This window comes from Hemiscyllium ocellatum, chromosome 4 (assembly GCF_020745735.1).
Source record: "Hemiscyllium ocellatum isolate sHemOce1 chromosome 4, sHemOce1.pat.X.cur, whole genome shotgun sequence".
In the NCBI taxonomy this organism is placed as follows: domain Eukaryota; kingdom Metazoa; phylum Chordata; class Chondrichthyes; order Orectolobiformes; family Hemiscylliidae; genus Hemiscyllium; species Hemiscyllium ocellatum.
This window is the reverse complement of record NC_083404.1, coordinates 142,982,262-143,003,635: the sequence shown is the minus strand read 5'-3', so window position 1 is coordinate 143,003,635 and position 21,374 is coordinate 142,982,262. Positions and strand designations below refer to the sequence as shown.

At 45.9% G+C, this 21,374-nt stretch overlaps 1 protein-coding gene across 2 annotated transcripts in view; it reads right to left on the bottom strand.

The window, feature by feature from the left end:
- The window catches only part of agap3 (ArfGAP with GTPase domain, ankyrin repeat and PH domain 3), a 678,127-nt gene that overhangs the window by 4,369 nt on the left and 652,384 nt on the right, over positions 1 to 21,374 (bottom strand). For both annotated transcript variants that reach the window (XM_060823965.1, XM_060823964.1), the window contains exon 15: positions 791 to 1,046. In XM_060823965.1, coding sequence (XP_060679948.1) covers positions 791 to 1,046 — 256 coding nt within the window. The remainder of the gene's footprint in view (positions 1 to 790; positions 1,047 to 21,374) is intronic.

The following is a 21,374-nucleotide window of genomic DNA, read 5'->3' as shown; positions in this document are numbered from 1 at the left end:
GAATTAGGGAAAGAATGATTCAGCAATGGAGATATAGGGAGAGAGGAGGAGAACGGTGAGGGTACCGAGACTGAGAGGGACTGTGAAATATCGATATGAAAACAGGGGGTAAGGAAAAATGATTCAAAGCAGCAGGCTGTGGGGGAGTTTTCAGTTTCATAAATGCAAGGGCTACAAGGAAAGAGTGTTTACACTTCATTCCAATAAAAAAAACCCCACACTTTTATTGTTTCCTTTTGAATGTGTTCTTGGGATCTGGGTGTGATTGCCCCGGCCAGCATATACTGCTGTTGCCTCATTGTCCTGGAGAAAGTGGGGAGCTGCCTTCTTGAATCACTGCAATCCTTGTGGTGTACTCTGGTAGGGACACTCACAGTACCTTTCCCTCTACTTGTCTTAAACAATTGAGTGACTTACTCAGCCATTTCAGAGGGCAGAGTCACATCTCAGCCGGACTGCGAGGGGATGAGATTCCTTCCCTCAAAGCCATTAGTGAACCAGATAGGTTTTTACAAGAATCGCCAATGGTTACACAGAAACGATTAGAACAGCTTTTCATTCCAGATTTTTACTGAATTTAAATTTGGATTTAAAGTCACAATTGGATTCAAACCCATGACTCTAGAATATTAGCCTGAGGTACTGGGTTCCTAGTCCAGTGACATTTCACCAAGTTACCACCTCCCTCTGGAGGAGCTGCCTGTGTGGGTGATGACATGACACTGTGAGAGACTGTAGCTGCAGTCTGGGTATAACACAACACTTGTACATTCACTGATCTGATTCTTACCCATATAAGAAGCTGAGTTATAACAACATTGGCCATGGCACAGGACAGATGCAATGCAGTCCGGCCATCTCCATCTCCGTAGGTCTCATTCACTTCTTCCTTGGTTCCGTGAGCAAGGAGCAGGACGACCAGCCGGAGATCATCCTCCACCACAGCTCGGAGCAGCTGCTGTCCCAGGGGGATGTCCGATTGTGGCAGGGCTGCTAGGAGTAGTTTCTGTTCGTACTTGGCTCTGATCCAGTGCTCCTTCTCCTCCCTGCAAGAAGGACCAATGAGTTAGACACAAGGCATCACTCCATGCTCCCAGGCTAACCCGCTCTCAACACAAATATGCACTGCTGCCTCACAGCGCCAGGGACCAGGGTTCAATTCCAGCCTTGAATGTCTGTCTGTGTACACACTCTCCCCCATGTCTGTGTGGGTTTCTGCCGGGTGCTCTGGTTTCCTCCCACAATCCAAAGATGTGCAGGTTAGGTGGATTGGCCATGCTAAATTGCCCGTAGTGTCCCAGGATGTGTAGGCTAGGCGGAGTGGCCATGGAAAATCTGCGGTTACGGGGATAAGGTTGGGGACTGGGTCAGGGTAGGATGCTCTCTGGAGGGTTGGTGCAGACTCAATGGGCTGAATGGCTTTTTTAAGCACTGTAGGGATTCTGTGGTTCTATGAAATCTGTGTTTCTCACTTAAGAAACACAACCACGATTGCAGTGAGGCCACAGAAGAAATTAGATTAGATTAGATTAACCTCTTTGAGATTAGATTAAATATCAAAGCTCTATATACGGCAGATTCACAAAGATAATATTGGTGATGGGAAACTACAAGAATATAAAAATATTTAGATGTAGGTGAAGAAGTGAAGAAATGTAAAATAAATCCAATGAAAATAAAATCTTCAATGACATAAGTTAAAACAATTTCAATTAACCTAAGACATCCCAGAACAATTAATTAATCTGTGTAAAACAAATCTGGTGGTATTAGAGTCATCGAGTCATAGAGATGCACAGCATGGATACAGACCCTTCGGTCCAACCTGTCTATGCTGACCAGATATCCCAACCCAATCTAGTCCCACCTGCCAGCACCCGGCCCATATCCTTCCAAACCCTTCCTATTCATATACCCATCCAAATGCCTTTTAAATGTTGCAATTGTACCAGCCTCCACCACTTTCTCTGGCAGCTCATTCCATACACGTACCACCCTCTGCTTGAAAAAGTTGCCCTTTAGGTCCTTTTTATATCTTTCCCCTCTCACCCTAAACCTGTGCCCTCTAGTTCTGGACTTCACCACTCCAGGGAAAAGACTTTGCCTATTTATCCTATCCATACCCCTCATAATTTTGTAAACTTCTATAAGGTCACCCCTCAGCCTCCGACACTCCAGGGAAAACAGCCCCAGCCTATTCAGCCTCTCCCTGTAGCTCAAATCCTCCAACCCTGACAACATCCTTGTAAATCTTTTCTGAACCCTTTCAAGTTTCACAACATCTTTCCGATAGGAAGGAGATCAGAATTGCACACAATATTCCAACAGTGGCCTAACCAATGTCCTGTACAGCTACAACATGACCTCCCAACTCCTGTACTCAATACTCTGACCAATAAAGCATACCAAACACCTTCTTCGCTATCCTATCTACTTGCAACTCTACTTTCAAGGAGCTATGAACCTGCACTCCAAGGTCTCTTTGTTCAGCAACACTCCCTAGGACCTTACCATTAGTGTATAAGTCCTGCTAAGATTTGCTTTCCCAAAATGCAGCACCTCACATTTATCTGAATTAAACTCCATCTGCCACTTCTCAGCCCATTGGCCCATCTCGTCCAGATCCTGTTGTAATCTGAAGTAACCCTCTTCTCTGTCCACTACACCCTCCAATTTTGGTGTCATCTTCAAATTTACTAACTATACCTCTTATGCTCGCATCCAAATCATTTATGTAAATGAGAAAAAGTAGAGGACCCAGCACTGATCCTTGTGGCACTCCACTGGTCACAGGCCTCCAGTCTGAAAAACAACCCTCCACCACCACCCTCTGTCTTCTACCTTTCAGCCAATTCTGCATCCAAATGGCTAGTTCTCCCTGTACTCTGTGAGATCTAACCATGCTAATCAGTCTCCAATGGGGAACCTTGTCGAACGCCTTACTGAAGTCCATACAGATCACATCTACCGCTCTGCCCTCATTAATCCTTTTTGCTACTTCCTCAAAAAACTCAAACAAGTTTGTGAGACATGATTTCCCACGCACAAAGCCATGTTGACTATCCCTAATCAGTCCTTGCCTTTCCAAATACATGTACACCCTGTCCTTCAGGATTCCCTCCAACAACTTGCCCACCACTGAGGTCAGGCTCACTGGTCTATAGTTCCCTGGCTTGTCCTTACCACCCTTCTTAAACAGTGGCACCATGTTTGCCAACCTCCAGTCTTCCGGCACCTCACCTGTGACTATCCATGATATAAATATCTCAACAAGAGGCCCAGCAATCACTTCTCTAGCTTCCCACAGAATTTTAGGGTACACCTGATCAGGTCCTGGGGATTTATTCACCTTTATGCGTTTCAAGGTGTCCAGCACTTCCTTTTCTGTAATATGGATATTTTGCAAGATGTTACCATCCATTTCGCTACTTTCTATATCTTCCATATCCTCTTCCACAGCAAAGCTGAAGAAACTTTATTAGAAGCATAGAATCCCTCGTGTGGGAGCAGGCCATTCGGTCCATTGAGTCCACTCCAACTCTCCAAACAGCATCCCATCCAGCCCACTCTATCCCTGTTACCCTACATTTCCTATGACTAATCCACCTAAATATCTCTGCACACTACAGACAATTTACCATGGCGACGCCACCTAACCTGCACACCTTCAGATTGTGGGCAGAAACTCACACAGACATGGGGAGAATGTGCAAACTCCACACAGAGAGTTAACCAGGACTGAAATTGCATTCGGGTCCCTGGTGCTGTGAGGAAGCAGTGCTAACCACTGTGCCACCATACCTTCCCTTGTTCTGTATCTAACCTCATGGTGTCCTTGTCCTGAGAATTTTAGTTTTGGATAATGTCTTTGGGTACCCTCGACTCTGCAAGGTACTATTTCTGCATCCTCCACTTGGTCCATTACTGGAGTTTTGTGACTTTAAATGCATGACTGGTCTCCTCTTTGGTTTCAGTGTTTGGGAGAGTGAGAGAGTGTAAAGGAGCGAAGAGTTAATCTTCAGGCAGTTTGTAAAGGTCAGTGATATGAACTGAGTAGAGCTCTGTGATCTGAGCAATCACGTTAACAAAACAACGATGAGTACATTTTATCAGCAGCTTCCAATTCTGTGTTTGAAGTACCGTTAACAATAGCTCCCGCTGTTCAGCCACGATTTAAACCGCCCGAGGGAGCGTGGAATCGATTGGCCTGAATAATGCAGTTGCACTGTCCAAGTCACTTTTCACAGAAGAGAAATGCCTCTCGCTTCCTCACTGTTATCATCGGTATCTGGATAACACATGGAATCAATACCAAGGTAGAACCAGCTTCTTGAAGCATGCTCAGAACACAGCTGACCTCTGAACTGTCTGCATGAACTGATAAGGGCTTACAGACGCCAGGCTGTTGTACTGTTGTCTGAATGAATGACTGACAGCACCCTCAGTCTGATACAGACTAACAACGCACAGCTTTCAAGTGCCAGCCCCTCTGAGACCACCTTTCTGCTTATCAACGTCATTATATAATTAACCCCTTCAGGGCACACAATGATAGATTCGTGATATCCACCATAAATTCCTGATGAAGGACTCCCCCACTGAGGCAGAACACAGCATGGTGCTGGTGCTGGTCCTGGGCTAGAAACCCAGAGATCTTGGGTTTGAAACTGACCAGGCATTTGGGTCTGGAATTGAATCATTTGGGTCATTTAGGGTCTGGCCCAAGGAAAAGTCACCATAAAAGATGCTGTATTTGTCATAAAAACCAGCCCGGGATGGGGGCTCACTTGTGCCATTCAGAGAAGGGGAACTTGTTGTCTGATCCAGACTGAGCCACAGACCTCCAGGCCCACCCTTTTCACTGACTCTTCATGTCCCCATGGTAATCTTGGATGAGAATAAATCTTGTCCTGCCTCTCTTGTCCACAAGCCATGTGTGTACAGAAAGCAAGGCACTGTGTTTCTGTAAAAGGGGAAGAGACACGTGGAATTGTGTAGATTATAGACGTACAAACATGCAAAGAATTAGGAGCACAGGGAGGCCATTCAGCCCCTTGAGCTTGCTCTGCCATTCAATAAGATCATGGTTGATCTGTTGTGTTCCAAAATTCACATTCCTATCTACCTCTGACAGCATTTAATTCACCTGCATAACAGGACCCAATCTATGTCTACCTCAAAAACACCTCCTTCACCTTCTACAGCAGAGAGATCCAAAGGTGCACAACTCTGAGAGGAAAAACTTTCTCCTCATCTTTGTCATAAGAGGGTGCTTCCAAATTTTACCAAAGCCCTCGAACTTAAGACTGACCCACCAGAGTTTCCTGATGGACAAGATAAAGATCAGCTTGACTGGACCATTCAGGATCACATACATTTCAATCAAGTCACCCCTCATTTTTCTAAACACCAGTGGAAACAAGCCCAGTTATCCAACCTTTCCTCATGAGACAACCCACAATTCCTGGTAAAAGGGGAAGTTGCCATAGTCCCAGGAGACCAAAGGGTTGCTCTCTCGTTAAAGACAGATGAGTGGTGGTGGTTTAACCTGAGGGTCACTATGCCTCAGGTGAGGGGAGAGGTTGAGAAGGTGGGACCTTAATTGCACTCTCACTGTTGTTGTCACTCTGCATCACAAACCAGCTATGCAGCCAACTGAGCTCACCAAACCTTTTTGCAGGTATCAATCAAAAAACCTCTCCTGAACCACATTTATATCCTTCTTCAAATGAGACTAAAAATACACACAACAGTATTTGAAATGTGGTCTCACTGATTGCCTGTATAACTGAAGTATAACATCCCTACTTTTATGTTCAGTTCCTCTTGGAAGAAAGGATGACATTCCATTAGCCTTCTGACTACCCTGCTGTACTTGCATACTTACATCTTGTGAATCACGTACTTGAGGAATAGGGGAGCTGAAACAAAAACAGCCAGATCAGGGGCAGAGCTCTGTGTGACTCGGGAGGAGAGGATCAGCGAAGTTTAAAGGAGCACTGAGAGTGGAAAGATCACGGAAGCAGAAGCGGGTGGTGGGGAGAATCATATTGATCAAGGAGTCCATTTGTCATCTGCTGCCAATCAGAAAAAGACCCATTTATGCAAACTCAGTTTTCCTGCCAGCCAGATAATCTTCCACCTGCGTTCTTAAGTTACCCCCAATACATCAGCTCCTCTTTTGCACAATAATCTTTTCTGTGACTCCTTGTCAAACTTCACTTCTTGAAATCCATCTATGGGCTTGCCACGACACCTCCAGATGTTACTCCTTTAAACAATTCCAATAAACTGGTGAATCTATATTTCCCGTTCACCAAACGGTACTGACTTTCCTGATTAGCCTTTGTTGTTCCAAGGAAAATGGCCCACAGTTCCTGATTTTCTACCTCTCATCTTTCTTTAAAGAATTCTTTTCCAGAATTTAACACATTTTGGGAATTTAACACTAGTGCATCTATTATCTCATGAGTCACCACTTTTGAGGCATTAGGATGAAATCCACTGGGACTTGGAAACTTACCGACCTCGGCTCCATCAGTTTGCTCAGTATTGCTTCCCTGGTGATTATAATTTCACCAAGATTCTCTCGTCCTTCAAATAAATGCAAAAACACTGCAACTGATGGAAATCTGAAATAAACATAGAAAGTACTGGACAAACCCAGCAGATCTGACAATATCTGTGGAGACAGAAGCAGAATCAAAGTCTTGAGTCCAATCAGTTTTATATTGGACTTGAAATGTTTACGGTGTCTCTCCCCACAAGACCTGCTGAATTTCTCTAGCATTCTCTGTGCCTGATTGCTCTTTTCCTTTCACCTCCTGATTTATAGCTATTACTGGGATGTTTCAGTATCCTGCACAGTGTAGTTCCTCATTATGTACATCATTTCTTTATTAATTCTGTTTTGAGGACGGATCACTGAACCCAAAACATTAACTCTGATTTCACTGCCAGATTTGCTGAGCTTTTCCAGCAATTTCTGTTTTTATTTCTTTATTATCTTTGGAGGCTATAAGAATGCAGGAACATATGAAGTGAGAGCAAGAGTAGACTATTCAGTCTCTCCAGCCTGCCTTGCCATTTAACAGAATCATAACTGATCCATCCCCAATAGCTTCGCTTCTTCTCCCATGCCAGCTCATCATTGTTGTCAAACAGCAAGCAACATCCTCTTTAAATATTCTCAGCCTAACCTTCACAACTCTCTGGCTGGAGAATTCTAGACTTTCACGCTTTTCTGGGGGAAGAAATTCCTTCACATTTCAATTTTAAATCAATGTCCTTTTATTCTGTAGCTATGTCCCTGAGTTTGAGATTTCCCCATGAGTTCCACTTGTTTTCTTACTCACTTGCTGCACCTTCACATTTGCTCAAGAACACCCAGATTCCTCTGTGCTTCACTTTTTGTAGTCTCACTCTCCATTTAAATAATAGTCTGGCTTATAGGTGGGGTGGGGTGGGAGGTGGGGCGCGGGGGGAGAATCAAGGCTGTGAAATGAGGATAGTGAGGAAACAAAGCATGCATTTCACAGATCAGGATTAATTTCAAACTGTCTATACACAATAAACTAGTTGTTTATCTGTAACATGATTTTTGATAAATCATTTGAACACTGACTGCAACAGTACAAGGCACTCCACATCCACAGATAGAATTTAACCAAATATTTATCCTCGGTCCAGGTGGTCACAGATTTCACACAGGAATACAAGCCAGTGATGTGTGCTATATTCACCCTGTCCTTTTGAGTTGGATAGGGGAGACAGAGATTGTTTCGAATCTAGGCCATAGTCTAAGCAGAATACTTTTAACCTCATCACCGTCCCAAAAGTTAAGTTTCTTTTGTTGGAAGATTGTCAGTCTTTGAAGCCTCCATTGCAGAGTGGTCACCATTGAGTGTATTCAAGGCTGAGACAGATTCTGGGCCTCTCAGGGAATCAAGGCAAATGGGGAGAGGCCAGGAAAATGGAATTAATGCCAAGTATTAGCCAGGATTGTACTGGCTGGTGGGGTAGGCTTGATGCACTGAATAGTCTCATGCTGCTCCTATTTTTCTTATGCTCAAACATACAGGAAGTTCCTCTGTACATATTTTAGATGTATACCTAAAAAAAGCTTTTAAAAATGAGGTGTCAACCTGGTGAAGCTATCAAACAGGACTATGTGCATGCCTAAAGCTTAAGAAAGAGCTAAGTGATCCCACAACCAACAGATCAAATTTAAACCAACAGTCCTGCCACACCCAGTCATGAATGCTGGTGGACAATCAAACAATTCTCTGGAGGGACAGGCTCTACAAATACCCCCCTCCTTAAGGAAAAACCCAGCACATCAGGGCAAAAGGTAAGGTGAATCTTTCGCAGCAATCTTCAGCCAGAAGTGTCAAGTGGATGATCCATCTCAGCCGCCTGCAGCGGACCCCAGCATTAAAGATACCAGTTTTCAGTCAATTCAATTCACTCCACATGGTATCAAGAAACAATTGGAGGCACAAGATATGGGCCATGGCTCTAACAAGCTTCTGCTCCTGAACGTGCCCCTCCTTAGCCAAGCTGATCCAGTACAATTACAACACTGACATCTACCCAACAATGTGGAAAATTGCCCAGGTATGTCCTGTACACAAAAGGGCAGGACAAATCTAACCGAGCCAATTATCGCCCCCATCAGTCTATTCTCAATTATCAGTAAAGTGATGGAAGGTGTCATCAACAGGGTTATCAAGCAGCACCTGCTCAGCAATAACCTGCTCAGTGACACCCAGCTCCTGACCTCATTACAGCCTTGGGTCAAACATGGACAAAAGATTCCAGAGGGCAGGGCAGAGTGACAGCCCTTGACATCAAGGTTGCGTTTGACCGAGTGTGGCATCAAGGAGCCCTGGCAAAATGGGAATCAATGGGTCAAGACTGTGTGTGCTGGAAAAGCACAGCAGGTCAGGCAGCATCCAAGGAGCAGGTGAATCGACATTTTGCGCATAAACCCTTCATCAGCAAAGGCTTATACCCAAAACGTTGATTCTCCTGCTCCTCAGATGCTGCCTGACCTGCTGTGCTTTTCCAGCACCACACTCTCAACTCTGATCTCCGGCATCTGCAGTCCTCACTTGCTCCTGGAATCAATGGGTATCAGGAGCAAACTCTCTGCTGGTCAGAGTCATACCTGGCACATAGGAAGATGGTTGTGGCTGTTGGAGGTTGGTCATCTCAGCTCCAGGACCCCTCTGCAGGAGTTCCTGCAGCAGTTGTCCTCGTGCCAACCATCTTCAGCTGCTTCATCAATGACCTTCCCTCCATCCTAAGGTCAGAAGTGGGAATGTTCATCAAAGATTGCACAATGTTCACTATCAAACACAACTCCTCAGATCCTGAAGCAGAGCATGGCGGCACGGTGGTACAGTGGTTAGCACTGCTGCCTCACAGCACTAGAGACCCAAGTACGTTTGCCGCCTCAGGTGACAGACTGTGTGGAGTTTGCACATTCTCCCCGTGTCTGCGTGGGTTTCCTCCGAGTGCTCCGGTTTCCTCCCACAGTCCAAAAATATGCAGGTTAAGTGAATTCACCATGCTAAATTGCCCATAGTGTTAGGTGAAGTGGTAAATGTAGGGGAGGGGGTCTGGGTGGGTTGCGCTGCGGTGGGTTGGTGTGGACTTGTTGGGCCGAAGGGCCTGTTTCCGCACTGTAAGTAATCTAATGTTCAAATGCAACAAGATCTGGACAATATCCAGACTTAGGCTGACAAGTGGTAATTAATATTCGAGTCACACAAATGCCAGACTATGACCATCACCAATAAGAGAGAATCTCACCTCTGCGTCTTGATATCCAATGATGTTACCATCACTGAATGGGGGATACCATTGATGAGAAACTGAACTGGACTAGCCATATAAATGTAACGGCTACAAGAACAGGTCTGAGGTGAGTAACTCATCACCTAATTCCCCAAAGCCTACCCACCATCTACAAGACCCAAGTCTGGAGTGTAATGGAATACTCCCCACATGCCTGGATGGGTGCAGCCCCAACAACACTCAAGAAGCTTGACATCATCCAGGACACTTGATTGGCACCATATCCACAAACACCCACTCCCTCCAACACCGATGCTCAGTAGCAGTGCGTACAAAATTCACTGCCAAACTTCACCTAAGATCCCCAGACAGCACCTTCCAAGCCCACAATCACTTCCAACTAGAATGACAAGGCAGTAGATACATGGGAACACCACCACCAAGGGTCCGGTCCAAGCCAGTCACCATCCTCATTTGGAAATATGTCATCATTTCTGGGACAAAGTCCTGGAATTCCCTCCCTAAAGGCATTGTGGTCAACCCCTACAGCAGGTGGACTACAGCACTTCAAGAGAGCAGCAAATAGGGAGGCCCAGCCAGTGATGCCTACATCCCATAAATGAATTTTTAAAAGTTCTTCGCCTTCCTTACTTCTTAGTCTGCTTTCTTGAATAGAGTTTTCTCCCTATCTCTATTGGAGAGATTGTAATGTGTTGGTGATGTCACTGAACTAGAAACCAAGAAGCTCAGGTTAGTGCTCTGGAGACACGGATTCAAATCTCATCACAGCAGCTGATGGAATTTCAATTCAAAAAATAAATGTGGAACTGAAAGCTCATCTAGATGATGGCCATGAGATTTTCATCGATTGTTCTTAAAAATCCATCTGGTTCATCAATGGCCTTTAGAGCAATCTTTACCTGTTTTGGCCTACATGTGACTCAAGTGACTCTTAGCTGTCCCCTGAAATAGCTAAGCAGGTCACTGAGTTCAAGGGCAGTTTGGGTTGGGGAATAAATGCTAGCACAGCTAGTGACACCCTGACAAAATAAAACCAGATGAATGCGATTGAGATTTCTGACCATTACTTTTCCTTTGTTTCACAATTCTCCATAATTTGCCAGTAGAATTGTTCCTCAATCCCATTCTCACTAACGAGGAGGTCTACAGTAAACACCAGCAATACGACAACTCCTTTCCTGTTCAAATTCAGCCAACAGATTCACTGAGCCCTTCAGAACTGTCATAGAACATAGAACAGTACAGCACAGAACAGGCCCTTCAGCCCACAATGTTGTGCCAACCACTGACCCTCAAGTATGCACCCTCAAATTTCTGTGACCATATGCATGTCCAGGAGTCTCTTAAATGTCCCCAATGATCCTGCCTCCACAACTGCTGCTGGCAACGCATTCCATGCTCTCACAACTCTCTGTGTAAAGAACCCGCCTCTGACATCCCCTCTATACTTTCCTCCAACCAACTTAAAACTATGATCCCTCGTGTTAGTCATTTCTGCCCTGGGAAATAGTCTCTGGCTATCGACTCTATCATATATGCCTATATGCCTCTATATGCCTGTCATTATCTTGTATACCTCAATTAAGTCCCCTCTCCTCCTCCTTTTCTCCAATGAAAAAAGTCTGAGCTCAGTCAACCTCCCCTTATAAGATAAGCCCTCCAGTCCAGGCAGCATCCTGGTAAACCTCCTCTGAACCCTCTCCAAAGCATCCACATCTTTCTTGTAACAGGGCAACCAGAACTGGATGCAGTAAGCCGAGTACGGTCTGTCCTCTGTAAAACGTTGTCACTCTTTCCACCTTTCACTTTAATCCTTTGCTATGCTCCTGAACACAGGGCAGTGCAGAACCTTTCACTCCTATTCCTGCCCATTTTTTAACCATATCTCTGTTAAAGCCATTATAACAGAATCTCACCTGCAAACTGATGCCTACAGCTGGCTATCCTCATTTTTTGCAACATCTGTCATGTTGATACAGAAATTCCCTGACCGAGTTAGGCTTCTTCAATTTTTCTCCCATTGAAATCCTACTCTTTACTCGGTTTCTGATTGTCTTGCCTGGTTTTCAATGCACCTCATCTCTCTTCCTTTGGCTGTACCTTGACTAACTTTCTGTGGCAGAGTTTAACCTTATTCCCCCCAACAGCACTCCCTGCGAAGGCATTAAACCCAGTGCTGCTCAGGCTCAAGCCTTCTGTCCTGAAACTGGTCCTAATTTCCTGGGAATATGAAGCTGTCCCTCCTGCACCAGACCTCCCTTACTCAACAATACCCTCCTGTTTCTGTACTCACCAAACAAGCAGCACTGGGAGTCATCCAGAGATTACTGTCTTTGATGCCTGTTTTTCTAACCTTCTTCCGAGTTCCTGAAACTGAGGGATCTCCAGCCCCTTCCTCCCACTCTGTCGGGTTGGGTTTGCAGTTTAAACTGTGGTGTTCAGTGAGATCATGATGCCTGACTCTGCCATGGGCAGTGGCAAGTGCTCAGCATCTGATCTTGCACTTTGCTGGGTGTTAACTATCCGGGAAAGCCGCTGATAGCTGGAGTGTCGTGGTGCGTGAGGGGGACTGCTCAACACGGCTGAGGCTTTTCAGCTGCCATGCCTCTGATGCCATTTTTAAACTGCAGCTTCACAGAATCACAGAGGATCACAGAAGTGTAGAAAGCGTTCATTCAGCTCTTCAAATGAGCAATTCACTCAGAGCCTTCTCCCCCTAACACTACACTTTCCACCTTGTCAAATAATTGGTTAATTCTCTTTCAAAAGCTTCAGTTGAAACTGCCTCCACCACACTCTCAGGCACAGAATTCCAGACCGTGACCACCTCACTGCATGGAAATGTTATTTCCCCTGTCACATTTGCTTCTTGTACTGATTACTTTAAATCTGTGCCTTCCAGCAATACTTTTAGATATTTGCATTCTGGACACAGGTAAAAAATAAATTGCATGCCTAAATGAGAAAGCGGGATGTGAGGTTTATATTATCTGTTGTGGGCAATGTGGTGGTGTTGGTCAGCTCAGTGTTAATTGGCCATCTCAAGGTGTTCCAAAAGTTGGTAGCGACCTACCTTCTCCATCCATCATGTGAATCCCTCTGTACTCTCTGTGTCAGGAACCCTGCACCTTTGACAGGGCAGCCTGTACACTCCTGAAGAAGGGCTTATGCCCGAAACGTCGAATTTCCTGTTCCTTAGATGCTGCCTGACCTGCTGCGCTTTTCCAGCAACACATTTTCAGCCTGTACACTCGCTCGGTAATATTTCTTTCATGGGGAATCGGTCACAGAGTAAGAGTCTCCCATTTGCAATGAGATGAGGAAGGATTTCTTCTGGCTGAGCCATGAAGTATATTCAAGGCTGAGTTAGAGAGATATGTGAATAATGAGGGAGTCAAGGATTCTGGAGACAGACAGAAAAGTGGAGGAAAGACCATAATGTAATCAGTCAGATGTTGGATGGTGGAGCAAGCTCAAGGAACTGATCGGCTTATGCCTGCTCCTAATTCTTACACCATTACGTGCTTTTAAAGATGCAGAGGATCCCTCTGTTCCTCTCAGTTTCCCAGTGTCCTACCATTCTATAACTGTCCCTTTAAGTGTTCAGCCCACACACTCACTCAGTATTAGGTACCCTGTCCCTTTAAGTGTTCAGCCTGTGCCCTCACTTAGTGATGGGAATCTTTCCTATTCAAGTGTTCAATCTGTATATGCAGTAATAGGAACCCTGTTCCTTTAAGTGTTCAGTCTGTATGGACTGAGCAACCCTCAGTAATAGGGACCCTATAATTAGAATTAATATCAAGCTTCAGTTAGCCGACTGGAGACATTCCAAAGGCTGGGATTTGGGAAGTGCCGTAACTACTGATTAATTAGTTCCTAACACATTTTAATAGGGAAACACAAATCACTTACCTCTGTCGCCCTCTTTGCTGTGAGCCTTTTAATGTGAATAGAATTGGAATGAGACTGTGTGAGTGTACATTACCAGAAGCCAGCAGGGACTCACTGCTTACAGCCCAAAGGCTGGCCAACTGCCAGCACTGAGTAAGCCCCTTACATTCAGTGATGAGAGAGTCAGCAACTCACCGTTGCTAAGCGGTCTGAACAATAACAGAAGATTCCTCTCAGTTTGAGTAAAGTTTGCACTTAATTAGACTATCAATTTATCAGGTCTGATGGATGGGATAGCACATGCCTGTGAGACTGTAAGGATTCCCAAGTAGAAGGAGTCCAAATATGCATCTATGCTTATAAACAAACCACTACTGCACACACTCAGAAACATACACACAACTACACTCATTCTCACAGAAACTCACAAATACATACAAAACTACACATTCATTATCACACAAACACACACTTATAAACACCAAAATACCCAAATAGAGTCAGAAGGTCTCACACACACAAGTAGGCACTCAGTTACACTCACCCAAATACACACTCAGTTACACACAGACTAGTCAACACCTAGTAACACACTTTACAAACAGACACTAAAAAAACACATATTTCACTCTCTCCTTCACTGTATAGAATATTGACAAGAGACTTTTAGATGAATGGGATGTGGGAAAGCAGCAGATGAGCTGAGGATGTGATGTTACTGGGGTGGAAAAAGGCAATCTCCCAGTGAGAGACATGACCTAGACTTGGAAGCCTAGCTTATGGCAGACTGGAAGCTGAAGTTACAAATAATCTTGTGCAGAAACAGACATGGTCAGAGAGAGGAACGGAGTCAGTGTCTCAGGAATAGGATTTCTGTTGGATAAAGTGTGTTGCAAATTAGAGTCAATGGAGGGGTTGAGAAAATTTCCAGGCTTAACACCCCAAGTACTGTACTCTATTATAAAATACATCTCCAAACAAACATCTGTACCGTTGATATCCAATAGCTTCCAAATGATTTACTCCAGAATTATACAAACCCAATTCCACAAATTTCTGTCCTGTCCTCTGATTAGCAGCAGGATACTGCTCCACTTATCAAAGGGTTAATTCAGAATGGGAAAGGTTTCCATTCATGCTGACAGACCCTACTCCCAGCTCCTCACATTCACCGCAAACCCCGCCCACCACACAGTGGTCTCCTTCCCCAAGATTGAAGCCTGACACCATCTCTACATTTCAATCACCTGAAAACCAAGAACTGACCAGCGACTAATTACTGAAGAGCAAGGGGAAGTGGTGGAAATGATCAGTACAATAGGGCCCGAAATGAGCAGCTTCCTCCCCCAGAGTGCTCTGAGCTGAATGGTCACAGCGAGGGGCAAACTGCCTCGTCTCGTTAACAACAAAAGGGACTTTGCACAGTCACGGCTAAATCTGAGTTCTGTCTTACAACTTTACAGCCCCAGCGGACATGTTAGCAGACCCTTACAGTGTAAAGAACCCAAACAAAAGCTCTCCTCCTTGGCAGGGGGTCATCCTTCCCAGAATATAGGGAAATGCACAGCATACTATAAACTTGCAGAGCTAGAGCCCACAGCCTTCAAAGGTTGCTAAGTGGCTGGAATGACCACTTTCCAAATATTCTCCTTCCTGATTGCTGAAAGGTTGTGCAATTATATTTTCAGTTTCTCTCTCTGTACAGGACCTGACCTGCCAACAGTGGTATGGGTCTGTGTGAATCAGTGGGAGGATCTTGTTCAGTGCACATGTGCTTGAGTTTGTATGCTGGCAGTTCTGTGTATTTGTGTGATTGTGGTGGGTGTGGGTGTGGTGGGTGTGTGCAAGTGTGCATTATGTGTGCGAGCCTGCAGTTGGATTTGATGTGATATATTCAGACACAAATAGAATCAAAGACACACAATCACAGACCCTTTCAATTCTCTCGTGAAGCATTTCCAGGAGCTCCAACTCCAGAAAGATTGCTTAGCTCTGTCCTATACAAGATGCAATCCAGCCAAATACTGCCCCAGCAAAGCATTCTTGATTCTCAGCGAAGGAGTTGGACTCAATACTTTCAAGCTGCTTTGGCCTGGATGGAGTCAAGTTTTTTGAGTGTAGTTGGAGCTGCACCCATCCAGGCAAATGGGGAGTATTCCATCACACTCCTGCCTTGTAGATGATGGACAGGCTTTGCGGAGTCATGATGTGAGTTACTCACTGCAGTATTCCTAGCCTCTGAACTGCTCTTGCAGCCACTGTGTTTATAAGCCTGGTCCAATTCAATTTCTGGTCAATGGTATCTCCCAGGATGTTGACAGTGGGTGATTCACTGATGGTGATGCCATTGAACATCAAATTATGACGGTATGTCCGCTCTTATTGGAGATGGTCATTGCTTGGCACTTGTGTGGCATGAATGCTACTATCCATTCATGAGCCCAAGTTGGATAGTGTCCAAGCTGTATTTAGATTCCTACTGCTTCAGTATCGGAGGAGTTGCGAATGGTGCTGAATGTTGTACGAGCATCGATGAATATCCCCATTTCTGATCTTATAATGGAGGGAAGGTCATTTATGAGGCAACTGAAGATGACTGTCCCAGGCCACTACCCTGAGGACCTGACTCTCACTTGGGTATGAGTTCAGGGATACTGTGGGGAAGGGAGGTGGGAAAGAGCACGTGGAAAGTAACTAATTTAGTGGCAAGTAATTCACTCTCTAACTGCTCAAATACCATCTAATATGCACAGTCAGAAAATGTGATGGAATACTCTCCAGCTGCCTGGATGAGAGCACCCTTAACAACCCTCGAGCATCTCAATACCATCCGTGCACAAGTGAAGGGCAGTTCTGTGGGACTGTACCCCAGTGAGAGAGCCCAGTGCAGCACCCAGTGAACATTAATGCCTTCAGAGGAGATGGGGAAAGTTCTTCAGGTAATAAAACTGGAAAATATAGAAAAGAATGACAAAAATTTAAATCCAGATCTATTCGCCAGGTCTCCAGAGGAATAACAAGTCTCTGAATGTGTAAGAGACAGCGAAGTCATTAGTTATGCAAGGAGATCAGGCAAAGGGCTGAGTAATTAAATTAACAAGGTGAGATGCAAAGAAACAAAATGAAAAAGGCAGATTGCAGAAGAAATCTGGCTGTGAGAAGGAAATAGTCTAATTAAAGTAGGGTCAGCACGCGAAGGTTGGGAAAACAGTCGGCTGAAAGTTAACCAAACATTAATTGTCTATAATCAGAAAAAAAGTGAAATTAGGGAAATGGATCTGTCAGCGTTCAGAGAAGAATAGCTGACTGATTGCTGGAGGGTCAGCTGGGAACTGACTCAGACAAGGTGCACCCCAATACTGACAAGAATCTTTCTGTCAATCCAGCTTTCAGCTTATCATTTAACCTGACAGCATAAGCCTGGTGTTAATAAGCAGTATTGAGGGGCTCGGGGGGGGGGTAGCTGTCTCATTGTCCAACATCAGGATTAATAAGAATGGGATCTACCCACCGGTATCCCTGATTCCGGACAGGATCTTAGCAAAGCTGATAGACATCGCGCTCACTCCTCTTCCTCGATTACTCTAAAGGCTTCTCGCTTCTTCATCCGGTTTTATATACACCCATCCTAAACCAACTACCTCCTCACTGTTCTCAAATCTGGAAAGCTCACAAATTCTCCTCAACTAACCCAAGTTCTGCTGCACCATGGGGTCTCGGTCACTCCTGCACCGTGGGGTCTCGGTCACTCCTGCACCGTGGGGTCTCGGTCACTCCTGCACCGTGGGGCCTGGGTCTCTCCTGCACCGTGGGGCCTGGGTCTCTCCTGCACCGTGGGGCCTTGGTCTCTCCTGCACAGTGGGGCCTGGGTCTCTCCTGCACCGTGGGGCCTCGGTCTCTCCTGCATCGTGGGGCCTCGGTCTCTCTTGCACCGTGGGGCCTGGGTCTCTCCTGCACCGTGGGGCCTCGGTCTCTCCTGCACCGTGGGGCCTGGGTCTCTCCTGCACCGTGGGGCCTCGGTCTCTCCTGCACCGTAGGGCCTCGGTCTCTCCCGCACCGTGGGGCCTGGGTCTCTCCTGCACCGTGGGGTCTCGGTCTCTCCTGCACCGTGGGGCCTGGGTCTCTCCTGCACCGTGGGGCCTGGGTCTCTCCTGCACCGTGGGGCCTGGGTCTCGCCTGCACCGTGGGGTCTCGGTCTCTCCTGCACCGTGGGGCCTGGGTCTCTCCTGCACCGTGGGGCCTGGGTCTCTCCTGTACCGTGGGGCCTGGGTCTCTCCTGCACCGTGGGGCCTGGGTCTCGCCTGCACCGTGGGGTCTCGGTCTCTCCTGCACCGTGGGGCCTGGGTCTCTCCTGCACCGTGGGGTCTTGGTCTCTCCTGCACCGTGGGGCCTGGGTCTCTCCTGCACCGTGGGGCCTCGGTCTCTCCTGCACCGTGGGGCCTCGGTCTCTCCTGCACCTCACTATCTCATCTATGGTGGGGAGCCAGTCTCCCCCGTTCTGTTCCTATATGCAGCATATTCACGTTGACGAGGGGCTGTGTTGAGCCCTCAGTATCCAGGTATCATTGACAATAGAGGGTTAACGATCCAGAACTCATTATGAGACACACCCGCGAGGGGACAGGTCAGAAAATCAGTTCTGAAACCAAGTATAAGGTGCTGATCAGAACTATTTACTGTCTTGCCCAAGGGGTTGAAGTGTGCAGAACTGCCTGACAGGACAGCTGCAAAGGATGAGAGATGGTGAGCAGTATCAGGCCAGGGATAGGAGAGCAGAGGTGAAGAGATTAATGAGGAGGCCAAGAGTAATGTAGTAAGGCAGACAGATACTCTCGCTCCAATACTAACCGACAACATTCCCTGCAGTTAATTAAGGCTGTCAGGGGAATACAGTAATACCTCTCTGATAATTAAAGGGATTCTGCTTCCATATCCATTAGACTCTGTAGCAAAATTATACCAACAATTCTAATTTACTCAACATCAATTAACCCTCTGGCCACTGAATCATCTCTGCCAATTGCTCTCTCAATTCTTAGCCTCCTGCTCCCTGAAGACACTCACCCTTTAAAGACACGAGGACTCTGACAATGTCAGAGACAAGGGGCCATGCATTGAACAAGCGCAGAAAGTAAGTGTTCACAAGCCTGTAGGCTGAGCAGACAATCACTGGACAGTGATTGGGAGCAGGAATCCTGGCTCATAACCCCTCTCTCAAAACCAGGAATCATTGGACAGTGATTAGGAGCTGGAATCCTGGCTGACATTCCCCTCCTCTCTCTATCTAACTGAGAGATCACTGGACAGTGAGCGGTAGCAGGAACCCTGGCTGATTTCTCTGTGATTTTTCTATAACCCAAAGGTCTTTTTATCCCTTATTTATTTGTTCATGGGGTGTGGGCACCACTGGCTGGGCCAGAATTTAATGTATATCTCTAACAGTCCTGGAGAAGGTACGCTGCCTTCTAAAACCACTACAGGCCTTGCTAATGCTGTTAGGGAGTGAGTTTACGATTTTGGCCCAGTGATAGTGAAGGAACAGCAATATATTTCCAAGTCAGGATGGTAAGTCGCTTGGAGGGGAACTTCTAGGGGATGGTGTTCCCATGCTGCCCTTTACCTTCTGGAAGGAAGTGGTCGTGGGTTTGAAAAGTCTTTGTAGGTGACTATGTGACTCTGTCTCCTGCTGCTATCGATTCATCAGTGGAACTGAAATCTGAGGGTCCGTGTTGACTGAGTGTGAAACTGACTGGTGGCTTTGTCACTGGAATGTTGTAAGGTTTGTACACACGTACCATCCTCGCCCCAACAGAGCCTGAGCAGCAACAAGTTTCTGGTAAAGTTCAAAACTGAAAAGGGAAAGCAGTAAGGCCATTGACCAAGTATGCGCCAAAGTACATTAACTCAGTCTTTGATTTCAGACATTAAAAATTGCCACGTTGGTTTTCACACTGAAGGAGAAAAGGTTTTGGTTGTCAGATTTATATACAGTGTATTGACTATCCCGGGCTAGCAGTGTTAATCGGCAGGGAGCTGGCTGAGCAGAGATTGTACATTATTCACTGAAATTCCCAGGCTAAGATGAGGGTTGAGGGTCATCAGGAAATATACTAATTCTGTGACATTTCAGCACAGTTAATGATTTATATTCACAGAACAATATACATCTGGGAACAAATACAAAAATCTTCAAGGTTTCTTTCTACTTTCTGGCTGTTAGTCTTGTTACACTGAATGATCCAGGCTGAGAGAGACTCGAAACCCAGATTCTAGATTGAGTGGTGAAATATAGAATAGAGATGAGAAAACTATCTTTTTTTTTTAAAAAATGACAGCCACTGACAACTGGAATTTCTCTGCAGCATTTAATGTGCGAAGTGTGTGGCTCCATTAATGTCTGTGTATCCCCCAGCACGAAGTGAGCTCCATCTAAACTATTACAATGACAGATCTGAGAGTCTGTAACACAGGGTCCCAGAGCACGGCCCACGGTCAGAGTTAACACTGTAATTGTCTCGTTAATTACTTGTGTGGCATTAGATCGAACCAGCAACTCAAGCTCATGACACCAACCTCATCTGTCAAAAAATTACATGAATAAATGTATAATCAGCCTGACCACACATACTCCGAACTCAATCTACTCAGGAAAAGAGGAGCGCTTGCTCCCACTAGTAGCCAGATCATTGAGTAGGTGGATTTGTGCACGTGTGTGTGTATGAGAGAGAGAGAGACACAGAGAGAGAGAGGGGGAGTGTGTGCATGTGAGAGAGTGCGCGCGTCTATGAAAGACAGAGTGTATGTGTGTATGTGACAGAACGTGTATGTGTCTGTCCATGTGCCAATGTGCTTGCTTCACAGGTGGGGGCATTAATTATTCACTGAATGTGCAAGGAACTCCCTGACTGATTGAGATAAGAATGCTCTCCAATGCAGTGAGTGTACAAGGCTCCCTCTCCAATTCAGCAAGTTTGCAAGAATTATTCTTCTGCAAGTGTGTAAGGATTGCTGTCAGTGAGTGTGCGAAGATGGTCTTCAAGGCTCACTCCCCCAGTCAGTGAGTCTTCAAGGTTCACTCCCCCATTCAGTGAGTCTGAGAGGCTCACTCCCTCATTCAGTGAGTCTGGGAGGCTCACTCCCACATTCAGTGAGTCATGGAGGTTCACTCTCCCATTCAGTGAGTCTGAGAGGTTCACTCTCCCAGTGAGTCTGAGAGGTTCACTCCCCCATTCAGTGAGTCTGACAGGTTCACTCCCCCAGTGAGTCTGAGAGGCTCACTCCCCCAGTGAGTCTGAGAGGCTCACTCCCACATTCAGTGAGTCTGAGAGGTTCACTCCCCCATTCAGTGGGAATGCAAGGATTGCTCTTTAATTCCACAATTGTACAAAGGTCACTTCCTGATTCACTGAGTGTGCAAGGATAGTTCTCTGATTCAGTAAGTGTGTGAGGGTAAGATCTCCTTTTTGGTGAGTGTTCAAGGGTTGCTCTACGATTCAGTGAGTGTGCGGTGATCACTCTCTGCTTTTACAAGAGCATGAGGACTGTGGATGAGTATATGATTAGGAAGGGTTTGGAGGGATACGGGCCGGGTGCTGGCAGGTGGAACTAGATTGGGTTGGGATATCTGGCCAGCATGGATGGGTTGGACCGAAGGGTCT